Source organism: Pseudophryne corroboree, chromosome 1 (genome assembly GCF_028390025.1).
Source record: "Pseudophryne corroboree isolate aPseCor3 chromosome 1, aPseCor3.hap2, whole genome shotgun sequence".
NCBI classification, from domain to species: Eukaryota; Metazoa; Chordata; class Amphibia; order Anura; family Myobatrachidae; genus Pseudophryne; species Pseudophryne corroboree.
The window spans coordinates 1,032,939,837-1,032,953,744 of NC_086444.1; the positions used below are offsets into that span (position 1 = coordinate 1,032,939,837).

Below are 13,908 nucleotides of genomic sequence, written 5' to 3' on the forward strand. Positions count from 1 at the left end.
TCAGCCTGGATGTGCAGTGCTGGGTTGGCGTGGTCGGATTCCCTGACTGAAAATATTGATACCCTAGATAGGGACGGTATATTATTGCCTATAGAGCATTTAAAAGATGCATTTCTATATATGCGTGATGCACAGCGGAATATTTGCCGACTGGCATCAAGTCTAAGGGCGTTGTCCATTTCTGCCAGTAGAGGGTTATGGACACGACAGTGGTCAGGTGATGCGGATTCCAAACGGCATTTGGAAGTATTGCCTTATTAAGGGGAGGAGTTATTTGGGGTCGGTCTTTCAGACCTGGTGGCCACGGCAACAGCTGGGAAATCCACGTTTGTACCCCAGGTCGCCTCTCAACATAAGAAGACGCCGTATTATCAGGCGCAGTCTTTTCGTGGGCAAGCGGGCAAAAGGTTCCTCATTTCTGCCCCGTGACAGAGGGAGAGTAAAAAGGCTGCAGAAATCAGCCAGTTCCCAGGAACAGAAGCCCTCTCCCGCCTCTGCCAAGCCCTCAGTATGACGCTGGGGCTTTACAAGCAGAATCAGGCACGGTGGGGGCCCGTCTCAATGAATTTCAGCGCGCAGTGGGCTCACTCGCAAGTAGACCCCTGAACCCTTCAGGTGATATCTCAGGGGTACAAATTGGAATTCGAGACGTCTCCCCCTCGCCGTTTCCTAAAGTCGGCATTACCGATGTCTCCTTCTGACAGGGAGGCAGTTTTGGAAGCCATTCACAAGCTGTATTCCCAGCAGGTGATAATCAAGGTACCCCTCCTGCCACAGGGAACGGGGTATTATTCCACACTGTTGTGGTACCGAAGCCGGACGGCTCGGTGAGACCGATTCTAAATCTAAAATCTTGAACACTTACATACGGAGGTACAAATTCAAGATTGAGTCACTCAGAGCAGTGATTGCGAACCTGGAAGAAGGGGACTACATGATGTCTCGGGACATCAAGGATGCTTACCTTCATGTCCCAATTTACCCTTCTCACCAAGGGTACCTCAGGTTTATGGTACAGAACTGTCACTATCAGTTTCAGACGCTGCCGTATGGATGGTCCACGGCACCCCGGGTCTTTACCAAGGTAATGGCCGAAATGATGATACTCCTTCGAAGGAAGGGAATTTTAGTTATCCCTTACTTGGACGACTCCCTGATAAGGGTAAGATCCAGGGAACAGTTGGAGGTCGGTGTAGCACTATCTCAGGTAGTGTTGCGGCAGCACGATTGGATTCTCAATATTCCAAAACCGCAGCTGATTCCGACGACTCGTCTTCTGTTCCTAGGGAAGATCCTGGACACAGTCCAGAAAAAGGTGTTTCTCCCGGAGGAGAAAGTCAGGGAGTTATCCGAGCTAGTCGGGAACCTCCTATAACCGAGCCAAGTCTCAGTACATCAATGAAATGGTTCTGGGAAAAATGGTGGCTTCCTACGAAGCAATCCCATTCGGCAGATTCCACGCAAGAACTTTCCAGTGGGACCTGCTGGACAAATGTTCCGGGTCGCATCTTCAGATGCATCAGCGGATAACCCTGTCACCAAGCACAAGGGTGTCTCTCCTGTGGTGGTTGCAGAGTGCTCATCTTCTAGAGGGCCGCACATTCCGGACTGGGTCCTGGTGACCACGGACATAAATATCCTGAAGCTAAGGGCCATTTACAATGCTCTAAGCTCAGCAAGACCTTTGCTTCAAGGTCACCCGGAGTTGATCCATTCGGACAACATCTCGGCAGTCACCCACGTAAACAGACAGGGTGACACAAGAAGCAGGAGGGCAATGGCAGAAGCTGCAAGGATTCTTCGCTGGGCGGAAAATCATGTGATAGCACTGTCAGCAGTATTCATTCCGGGAGTGGACAACTGGGAAGCAGACTTCCTCAGCAGACACGACCTCCACCCGGGAGAGTGGGGACTTCACCCAGAAGTCTTCCACATGTTTATAAAACTCGACAAGTATTGCGCCAGGTCAAGGGACCCTCAGGCAATAGCTGTAGACGCTCTGGTAACACAGTGGGTGTACCAGTCAGTGTATGTGTTCCCTCCTCTGCCTCTCATACCCAAGGTACTGAGAATTATAAGATGGAGAGGAGTAAGCACTATATTCGTGGCTCCGGATTGGCCAAGAAGGACTTGGTAACCGGAACTTCAAGAGATGCTCACGGAGGATCCGTGGCCTCTACCTCTAAGAAGGGACCTGCTCCAGCAAGGACCCTGTCTGTTCCAAGACTTACCGCGGCTGCGTTTGACGGCATGGCGGTTGAATGCCGGATCCTGAAGGAGAAAGGCATTCCGGATGAAGTCATTCCTATCCTGATCAAAGCCAGGAAAGATATAACCGCAAAACATTATCACCGCATTTGGCGAAAATATGTTGCGTGGTGCGAGGCCAGTAAGGCCCCGACGGAGGAATTTTCAACTAGGTCGATTCCTACATTTCCTGCAAACAGGAGTGTCTATGGGCCTGAAATGGGGGTCCATTAAGGTTCAAATTTCGGCCCTGTCAATTTTCTTCCAAAAAGAACTAGCTTCAGTCCCTGAAGTTCAGACGTTTGTGAAAGGGGTACTGTATATACAGCCTCCTTTTGTGCCTCCAGTGGCACCTTGGGATCTAAATGTAGTTTTTGGGTTCCAAAAGTCACGTTGGTTTAAACCACTTAAATATGTGGAGTTAAAATATCTCACATGGAAAGTGGTCATGCTGTTGGCCCTGGCCTGGGCCAGGTGCGTGTCAGAATTGGCGGCTTTATCCTGTAAAAGCCCTCATCTGATTTTCCATTCGGACAGGGCGGAATTGAGGACTTGTCCTCAGTTTCTCCCTAAGGTGGTTTTCAGCGTTTCACCTGAATCAACCTATTGTGGTGCCTGCGGCTACTAGGGACTTGGAGGACTCCAAGTTGCTAGACGTTGTCAGAGCCCTGGAAATATAGGTCTCCAGGACGGCTGGAGTCAGAAAATCTGACTCGTTGTTTATTCTGTATGCACCCAACAAGCTGGGTGCTCCTGCTTCTAAGCAGACTATTGCTCGTTGGATTTGAAGTACAATTCAGCTTGCACATTCTGTGGCAGGCCTGCCACAGCCAAAATCTGTAAAAGCCCATTCCACAAGGAAGGTGGGCTCATCTTGGGCGGCTGCCCGAGGGGTCTCGGCTTTACAACTTTGCCGAGCAGCTACTTGGTCAGGAGCAAATACGTTTGTAAAATTCTACAAATTTGATACCCTGGCTGAGGAGGACCTGGAGTTCTCTCATTTGGTGCTGCAGAGTCATCCGCACTCTCCCGCCCGTTTGGGAGCTTTGGTATAATCCCCATGGTCCTTACGGAGTCCCCAGCATCCACTAGGACGTCAGAGAAAATAAGAATTTACTTACCGATAATTCTATTTCTCGTAGTCCGTAGTGGATGCTGGGCGCCCATCCCAAGTGCGGATTGTCTGCAATACTGGTACATAGTTATTGTTACCAAAAAATCGGGTTATTGCTGTAGTGAGCCATCTTTTCTAGAGGCTCCTCTGTTATCATGCTGTTAACTGGGTTTAGATCACAAGTTATATGGTGTGATTGGTGTGGCTGGTATGAGTCTTACCCGGGATTCAAAATCCTTCCTTATTGTGTACGCTCGTCCGGGCACAGTATCCTAACTGAGGCTTGGAGGAGGGTCATAGGGGGAGGAGCCAGTGCACACCAGGTAGTTCTAAAGCTTTACTTTTGTGCCCAGTCTCCTGCGGAGCCGCTATTCCCCATGGTCCTTACGGAGTCCCCAGCATCCACTACGGACTACGAGAAATAGAATTATCGGTAAGTAAATTCTTATTTTTACCTCACTCTGACCACCTAGTGGATATACGTCAGGAACCCTGGGAAAACCCGGGTACGAAGTTTGTGCCTCAAAAGAAGATGCTGGCTCGCTATCCCCTCGCGCCAGAGCTGTCTAAAAATTGTGAAACGCCTCCTCCAGTGGACTCACATTTGGCTAGGATGGTGGTTTCCTCAGCTCTACCTGTCACTACCGTCACGTCTCTAAAAGAGCCTACGGATAAACGTGTGGAGGGTTGTCTGAAAGCGATTTACACCCTCACAGGTGCTGCGCAAAGGCCCACTATTGCAGCTACATGGGCTGCAGAGGCTATTGAAGCATGGGCCTTGGAGTTCGAAGCTGAAATCTCTTCTGACCATGCTAGACAATGCTTGTCATATATCAGTGCCGTAACTAGACATTTTAGTGCTGTGTGCAAGAAATGACACCGGCGCCCCACCCACACACATTATGCAAAATAGGGGCAGTGCGCGCCGTAGGCGCGTGCAAAAAATATAGGGGCATGGCTTCATAGGGAAGACAGCGTCCTTTTTTACACATTACGGCAGACAGTGTCCACTTTTTACACATCACGGCAGACAGTGTCCACTTTTTACACATCACGGCAGACAGCGTCCACTTTTTACACATCACAGCAGACAGCGTCCACTTTTTACACATTACCGCAGACAGCGTCCCCCTTTTTACACATTACGGCAGACAGTGTCCACTTTTTACACATTACGGCAGACAGCGTCCACTTTTTACACATTACGGCAGACAGCGTCCACTTTTTACACATTACGGCAGACAGCGTCCACTTTTTACACATCACGGCAGACAGCGTCCACTTTTTACACATCACGGCAGACAGCGTCCACTTTTTACACATCACGGCAGACAGCGTCCCCTTTTTTGCACATTAATATATATATATATATATATATGTATACAACACAGAAATATCCTTATCTTGCGCTCACAGAAACAGCAGCACCACAGGCGAGATCTCCGTTGCCAGATCTCAAAAATACATACGATAGAAAGACAGATCCTGAGCGTGCTCTGTTGGATGTATAGATTTGGCGGAAGTCCTTCCAAGTGGGTATATCTTATACTATGGAAAATTTAGTTTCTTGGGTTCCTGCAGTGGATAACCCCTCACCAGAAAGTCACCCAAACAAATGGCCCAAGGCCAATTAGAATAAAAATATTTAATGCAAAGAAATTCATAAAAGAGTCTTTAGCATAAGAACTTACAAAATGTTTATACATAAATTTTAGTAACTCTGACAATAGAGAAATCCAGTAGGTAGATGTATAAACTCCCTCACCTTGACAAGGTGTGAGCTTGGCAAAGGGAGTAATTTCACTAATACCCCTTTTACACTCGCAGAAAAATCCCGGGATATTGCACGTGAACGCGCATCATCCCAGGATTTTTCTCAGTGTGAATGGGTACAGGGACAATTTCCCGGGACGAGCATCCCGGGATTTCATCCCAGGTCTCGACCAGGGTTGAACCCGGGACCGTCCCGGGAAGCTGGCAGTGTAAACGGGTATACCGGGTCAAGGCGACCCGGCACCCGTTCTCTTCATAGGAGGAGGCGGTGCTTGGAGAAGATTATCTCCAAGCACCGCCTCTGGGAGAGTCAGCGGTGACGTCACTGACCCGGCAATATGCCGGGTCAGCCCGCTAATGTGAAAGGGTCATTCCCGGGAATGTGTCCCGGCAAATATACCGGGACACATTCCCGGGAATGAACTTTCCTGCGAGTGTAAAAGGGGTATAACTGGATCACTGACTAATGACTGATAAACCCAATGCGTTTCGTCTGTTTGACTTCATCAGGGGTAACCAAAAATTTTTTTTTGATAGAAACAGATATAACATCTGTAATTCTGCATAAAGAGTATTATGATCAACCTTTATATAATTAGGCTCATTGCATAAAAAAGGGGAAATACTCCTTTTGAATTGACTTCATAGTCAAGGTGAGGGAGTTTATACATCTACCTACTGGATTTCTAATTGGCCTTGGGCCATTTGTTTGGGTGACTTTCTGGTGAGGGGTTATCCACTGCAGGAACCCAAGAAACTCAATTTTCCATAGTATAAGATATACCCACTTGGAAGGACTTCCGCCAAATCTATACATCCAACAGAGCGCGCTCAGGATCTGTCTTTCTATCTTATATATATATATGTATATTGTAACACTGTAAGGGTGCAAGGTGCCGTTTCCTGGGGTATATGGCAGCACGCAGCAGCTGAGGAACAACACAAGTCCAGTTTCTGGTACAACTGGCCCCAGCCAGTTTTATTATACAGAAAATAAAACAAACACCAAAAGAAAATACCTTGCCTGTCCGGCACTAACTAAACACAAGATGTTCCTAACTATCACTAAACAAAAAACACAGAGTTCTCCAGTAAACACTGTATAGCTCACTTGTATCAGGAAGCGTGTTTCTCTCACAGAGATCCTGCAGTCTTCCCAGGCAGTCTGCACACATTAATCAGGCTAGAAGCCCTATAAGACTCTTGCACAGCTGAAAGCCCTGATTAGCCCTCTGTGAGGCCAAAGATCCGAACTGGGCCCAATGTCTGGAACTCGCCCTATCTCTCTCTCAGGGCCCTTATCCAGCTTTTCCAGCAAACTGAAAAGGTTCTAACAAAACAAAAGCATTTTCTTAGAAGTTTCCATTTTCTAAAACATGTAAGACAAGAACCTGGGACAAACATACCTGCCCGCAAACACTATCCCAGTGTTCTTGTCACAATATATATATATATATATATATATATATATACACATAAATATATACATACATATATATATATATATAAATAACCACAGCAGAAGAAGGGATTCATTCTCTATACAGCCCTATGCAGTGCCGCCAGCGTCCACCCCAGCCTGTAAACTGTAATACTGTAGCCCTGTCTCTTTTTTTTTACCTCCCCACCTCCTGGCTCATAGTGTTCTGTATAGTTTGGGCAGCTCCTGCTGCCGCTGCCTCCGTGGATCTCCTCCGCCCGGCTCCCGCACGCACAGTCCCCATTTTGGCGCTGACGATGCTGCAGGCAGGGCTGCCATCAGAAATTGTGGGGCCCGGGAGTGACAAAATAGGCAGGGCCTCCTCCCCCTCCTGGAATATGTGGAAATAGGAGAGGGTAAGGTATAGGGGCAGGCGAAAGAGAGAGAAGAGGAATAGGGGCAGACTGAATAGGGGGAGACAGGAGAGAGAAAGAAACGGACAGATGGGGAGAGAGGAGGAAAAGGAGGAGATGTGGAGAGAAAGGAGGAATAGGGGAAAATGGGAGGGAGAGAGGAGATATAGGGCAAATTGTAATTGGAGGAATAGGGCAGACGAGAGAGAGGAGGAAATTGGGGAGATTACCCCCCAGTATCACCCAGAGATCACGAAATTATGTCCAAGTGCCCCCCAGTATGCCACACAGGGCCCTTCATATTAATTATGACCCAGTGGCCAGTGCCCCCAGTATGTCACACAGAAGCTCCCCCATATTCTGTCAGAGTGCACCCCCAGTATGCCACATGGAGTTTCCCCATATAAATATTGTCCCCATGAGCCCACCTCCCAGGGACAAATGCAGGATTTTCTGAGGAAGGTTTCTATATACTGTACATATAATAACTGACCAGCACATCACAAAATAATGACTGACACACACACACACACACACACACACACACACACACACACACACACACACACACACACACACACACACACACACACACTACTGTATATGGCATAAACACACTTACTTTAGATTTTGCTGCAGCACAGGGGCTGATGAGGATCGGGCTGCTGCTGGGCACTCTGCGGTGCATTAATTAGGCTCCACCCACTAGCGAAAATGCCGCAAATCGCGGGTCTATGTGAGGGGGAGGGGCCAAAATTACGTGAGTGTGATAGAAGCATATCATATTAGCCTCTCACCCCCTCACCATAGACCTGCTACATGACGTATTATGCGCGAGGGGAGGGGCTTAGATTAAGTAGCCGCGGGAAGCTAGTTTAAAAAGCATCGACCTGTTGGGAAGGAGGGGGTGTTTCTGATTACTCAGAAACCTCCCCCTTCGTACGCTAGTGTCTTAGATTACACCGCCTGCAGGCACTGGGGGAGAGGGAGGGGGTGCACAGCCGCACTTTGGAAGGAGAGGGACGGCTCTGAGCAGCGCCACCACCAATTAGTGCGCTGCTGCGGCTCCCTCCTCCCCCTCCCTCTACGTCCTTCTCTCCTGCCTCCGGTGCTGCTGCTGCTACTCCTCTCTGGCGGCTTGTAATGAGTCAGTTTGACTCATTACAATGCCGCTGAGTAAATTAACGGGGATGAGGCCAGTTGCGCCCCCAGGGCGACTGCGCTGTGTGCCAGGCACACCTGGCACACACGTAGTTACGGCTCTGTCATATATTGTCACAGCTTCTCGATATATTAAAGAGGCGGCTTCTGATGCCGGTATCCTAGCAGCCAAGGCCTCTACTACATCAGTCCTGGCTCGCCGGATATTGTGGCTGAGATCCTGGTCTGTGGATCTGGACTCTAGAAAAACCCTGGAGGTACTCCCTTTCAAGGGAAGATATTCTGTTTGGGGAGGACTTAAATAAGATTGTGGCTGACTTGGCTACTGCCAAAACTGCCTGTTGCCTAATACCGCTCCTTCTGTGTCGAAGGCTAAAGGTATGTCCTTTCGCCCCTTTCGTCCTTCAGGTAATGCAAAAGGTCAGGCGTACCATAAGCAGGTCCGCACTTCCAAACCTGGTAAGCCGAAGCCCAGAAGAGCCTGGGCTGCCCGTCAGCCTGCTGCCAAGACCGATAAGCCTGCCGCATGACGGGGCGGGCCTCCCCCTGGGGGATCCCAGGGTGGGGGGCCGGCTTCTAGGATATACCCAGGAATGGTTGAAGACCACTTCAGATGCCTTGGTACGGAAAGTCGTCACTCGAACCGACCTCCTCATCGATTTTGCCAGACAGATGTCCCGTTGGACAAAACAAAGGCAAACACTCTACATTTGGTGGTACAGACCCTCCTGAATACAGGAGTCGTCGCACAGGTGCCTCTTGCTCAGAGGGGCCGGGGGTACTATTCTCCGCTGTTTCTGGTCCCGAAACCGAATGGGTCCTCCCGGCCCATTCTCAACCTCAAGGCATTGAACAGGTTTGTGAAGGTTTCCAAGTTCCGTATGGAAACCCTTCGCTCTATAGTTCTGGCCTTGGAACCTGGGGACTACATGGTCTCCCTGGACATACAGGATGCTTACCTGCATATTCCTATAGCAGTGTCACATCAACAATACCTGAGGTTCACTATTGGCAACCTACATTACCAGTTTCGGGCGTTACCTTTTGGTTTAACAACGGCTCCGCGAGTCTTCACCAAAGTTATGGCGGTGATGACGGTGGTACTCTGCCGTCAAGGTGTCAGGATACTGCCGTATCTGGACGACTTGTTAATCCTGGCAAGTTCCCCAGATCTTCTCCTGCGTCATCTGGATATGACGGTCCGGTTTCTACAAGCCCACGGGTGGCTCATCAACTGGAAGAAATCCTCCCTGGTCCCTGCTCAGAGCATGGTGCACCCGGAAGCATTGTTGGACACTCACAACCAGAGGTTGTTCTTGTCTCAGGAGAAAGTCCTGAAGATTCAGGACAGGATTCGTTGCTTCCTTTCTCGTCAGCAAGTGTCGATACATTCGGCAATGCAGGTGCTGGGCCTAATGGTATCAGCATTCGACATGGTGGAGTATGCTCAATTCCATTCTCGCCCCCTCCAGAGGCTGGTTCTATCCAAGTGGGACGGCCTGCCTCACCGGATCAGATCTCAAATGATCTTCTTGACTCCGGAGGTCCGTCTGTCGTTACACTGGTGGCTCCGGGACCTACAATTGTGCAGGGGTCGTCCCTTCTGGATATCCAACTGGGTCCTGTTGACGACAGATGCCAGTCTAAGAGGTTGGGGTGCGGTGCTGGAGCAACACTTCCTTCAGGGTTGGTGGACCAAGGAGGAATCTCTCCTCTCGATCAACATTCTGGAATTGCGGGCGGTCTTCATTGCGTTGAACCTGGTCCAGCATTTAATTCAGAATCGTCCTGTTCAAGTACAGTCGGACAACGCCACCACAGTGGCTTACATAAATCATCAAGGCGGCACTCAAAGCCATTTGGCAATGAAGGAAGTCTCATGGATTCTACGTTGGGCGGAACGCCATCTACCGGCCATATCGGCAATATTCATTCCGGGAGTCCTGAATTGGGAAGCGGACTTTCTCAGCCATCAGGTCGTGCATGCCGGCGAGTGGGGCCTCCATCCAGAAGTGTTTCAACTCCTTGTGGAAAAGTGGGGTCTTTCAGACGTGGATCTGATGGCGTCTCGACACAATCACAAGGTTCCGGTCTTCGGAGCAAGGACAAGGGATTCTCAAGCAGCATTCGTGGATGCGCTGGCGGTGCCGTGGAGGTTTAGGCTGCCGTATGTGTTCCCTCCGGTGTCACTCCTGCCCAGGGTAATTCGGAAGTTTAAGCAAGAAAGAGGAAATCTGCTTCTCATAGCTCCAGCGTGGCCCAGACGGCACTGGTTCTCAAACCTGCAGGGCCTATCGTCAGAGCGTCCAATTCTACTTCCACAACGCCCAGACCTCCTCGTTCAGGGCCCCTGTGTCTACCAGGACCTAGCCCGGCTGTCTTTGACGGCGTGGCTCTTGAAGCTTCCGTCTTGAGGGCTAAGGGTTTTTCTGAAGAGGTCATTAAAACTATGTTGCGGGCCCAGAAACCGGCTTCTGCTCGGATTTACCATAGGGTCTGGCATTCCTACTTTGTTTGGTGCGCATCTAACAATTATGACGCTTCCAAGTTTAGTACAGCCAAGCTTTTGGCTTTTCTGCAGCAAGGCCTAGAGTTGGGCCTGCGTCTGGCCTCCCTCAAGGTTCATATTTCTGCCTTGTCGGTGTGGTTTCAGAGAAAAATTGCGACTTTGCCTGATGTTTATACTTTCACTCAGGGTGTGTTGCGTATCCAACCTCCCTATGTCCCGCCTGTTGCTCCTTGGGACTTGTCGGTGGTTTTGGAGGCGTTGCAGGAGCCTCCGTTTGAACCCTTTGGTTCAGCTGACCTTAAGTGGCTTTCCCTTAAGGTGGTGTTCTTGTTGGCTACTGCCCCTGCTAGAAGAGTGTCGGATCTGGGTGCCTTGTCTTGTAGTTCCCCATATCTGATCTTTCACCATGATCGGGCGGTTCTTAGGACTCGTCCCGGATATTTACCTAAGGTGGTTTCTTTGTTTCACCTTAATCAGGAGATTGTGGTTCCGGCCTTTGTCTCTCCTGATTTGTCTTCCAAAGAGCGGTCTTTGGATGTGGTACGGGCTCTCCGTATCTATGTGAAGAGAACTGCTTCTATCCGAAAATGTGATTCTCTCTTTGTTTTGTTTGGATTTCACAAATGTGGCTGGCCTGCTCACAAGTAGACCCTGGCCAGATGGATTAGAATGGTGATTGCACATGCTTATGTGAAGGCTGGTCTCTCTGCTCCTGATCACATTAAGGCCCATTCTACTCGGTCTGTTGGACCTTCTTGGGCGGCCCAACGGGTGCGACCCTTGAACAATTGTGCAAGGCGGCTACGTGGTCTTCCGGGAACACGTTCATAAGGTTCTATGCCTTCGATACTGCCGCTTCCCAGGATGCTTCCTTTGGACGCCGGGTTCTTGTGCCCGCTACAGTGCGTCCCCTCCCATAAGGAACTGCTTTAGGACATCCCCATTGTACAATCCTTGTGGAGCCCAGTGTACCCCGCAGCAGAAAACGAGTTTTATGGTAAGAACTTACCTTTGTTAAAACTCTTTCTGCGAGGTACACTGGGCTCCACAAGGCGCCCACCCTGACGCACTTAGCTTCTTTGGGTTGGTATGGCATTAGCCGCTGACACTTCTCTTGTTGTGAGAGTGTGATGTATGTGGCTACTAACTGTTGTCGTCTCTTTTCCTGCTACTGCATTGGGCTGGTTAACTAAAAACTGAGCTCCTGTGCTGGGAGGCGGGGTGATATAGGAGGCGGCGGTGTGCATTCTGGGAACAGTCAAAGCTTTGAGCCTGTTGGTGCCTCGGATCAAGATCCTATTCTACACCCCATTGTCCAATCCTTGTGGAGCCCAGTGTACCTCGCAGAGAGTTTTAACAAAGTAAGTTTTTACCATAAAACTCGTTTTTACTAACAGCCCTCATTTAAAAAAAAAAAGTTGCAGATTTAATACATTAATTTAAATAAAGTAAATACATTCAAATTTGCCTTTATTACAGTCACTATTTTAACAAAACATATGATAATAGGAGGTGAATGCAAACCTTTTAAAAAGTTTATTAAACTCTTCATCTTCCATGTACAATCCAAGTTGTCCAAGCATGTCTCTGAATTTGGGGGGTAGGATCCTTGTAGAACCATCTGGCTTCTTCTGTGATATCAGTGCAGAGAGGTCCCCAAATCTAGTATTTAAGAAGACACATAGGGGGTCATTCCGAGTTGTTCGGTTGTTTCTGATTTTCGCAACGGAGCGATTAAGGCAAAAATGCACATGCGCATGGTACGCAGTGCGCATGCAGTTAGTATTTTAGCACAAAACTTAGTAAATTTACTCACGTCCGAACGAAGAATTTTCATCGTTGAAGTGATCGGAGTGTGATTGACAGGAAGTGGGTGTTTCTGGGTGGAAACTGACCGTTTTCTGGGCTTGTGCGGAAAAACGCAGGCGTGTCAGGGAAAAACGCGGGAGTGTCTGGAGAAACGGGGGAGTGGCTGGCCGAACGCTGGGCGTGTGTGTGACGTCAAACCAGGAACGAAACGGCCTGAGCTGATCGCAATCTGTGAGTAGGTCTGGAGCTACTCAGAAACTGCTAAGAATTTTCTATTCGCAATTCTGCTAATCTTTCGTTCTCTATTCTGCTAAGCGAAGATACACTCCCAGAGGGCGGCGGCTTAGCTTGTGCACTGCTGCTAAAATCTGCTAGCGAGCGAACAACTCGGAATCACCCCCATTGTACTTTGCATAAAATCAATTATAACTTATCTTACTACTTTTAGAAGACATAAAGGGGATGATTCTCAGATGCAGGTGTGTCTGCGGCTGCATCTTATCTGTATCCTTATGCTCATGCCAAAGCCACTGATCTTCAATCTGAGATGTCCTCTTACTGCAGTGCAAACCCGTCTCAGCGCGTATTTAGACTCACCACTTGTGCACCATCAAACCTTGCATCAGCCCTACGGCAGGCAGTTTCTCCATCTGACCATGGCGTCCTCCTGTGTGAGCAATTCTGCGCCATTGGATTCAGCCGCTGTCAGCAACACCCCTGCGATACATCCGTGTCTGGCTAGCCACCCCCCTGTTACTTTCTAGAACTATCCACTGAAATGTCTTCAAATTTCAATTCGTTCTGTGCTGAGAATGTAATACATCGGGACACGTACTGTGTGTGACTCAGAAGCATATGTAGACTTAAACAATGGCTGTCTGCACTGCGATGATGTTATCTGATATTCCATCCAGAGAGATTCTGAGGTTTTCTAGTTTTCCCATAAATATCCTGGAGCGCTCTACAAGGGCTGTCTATAAAATGAGAGGAAGCAGACAGTGCAGGGTAATGTCTTTGAAATGGTGGTAAATGAGATCCAAATACTGTATTTTCAAAAATACAAACACTTTTATTTGTTATACAGTATACTGTATGTAGTTATGGTAGACTTATCGATAACTCTATTTCTCCTAAGTCCACAGTATCCACAGGATATACATTGGCAGGGGTTAAAGTGATCCGGAACGGGGCGGAACTGCGTTCCGTCAGTTCCACTTGGAGACGGAACGCAGTTCCGCCTCCTCCGGCTCACCTAACCCAGCGATGTGTCCCAGTCACTGCAGAAAGACGACGGGCGCCCGCTGAGATTGTGTTACCAGCGGGCGCCCGTCTCCCTCTCTGAGCTCCGGCTTCCGGCACTGTGCGCTATGGGAGAGACGTCATGACGTCTCTCCCATAGTGCCGAGGAGCGGGCGCCCAGAGGACTGCAGCGGCCGGACACGGAGCGGGGCTTGGTAAGTAT

The 13,908-nt window shown here is 49.1% G+C and overlaps 1 protein-coding gene across 7 annotated transcripts in view; it reads right to left on the reverse strand.

The window, feature by feature from the left end:
- The window catches only part of LOC134923288 (EF-hand calcium-binding domain-containing protein 6-like), a 386,436-nt gene that overhangs the window by 216,195 nt on the left and 156,333 nt on the right, over nucleotides 1–13,908 (reverse strand). For 6 of the 7 annotated variants that reach the window (XM_063920743.1, XM_063920737.1, XM_063920739.1 and 3 more), the window contains one exon: nucleotides 12,162–12,299. The exons of the other annotated variant lie outside the window; for it this stretch is intronic. In XM_063920743.1, the coding sequence (XP_063776813.1) occupies nucleotides 12,162–12,299 (138 nt within the window). The remainder of the gene's footprint in view (nucleotides 1–12,161; nucleotides 12,300–13,908) is intronic. 7 annotated transcript variants of the gene reach the window in all.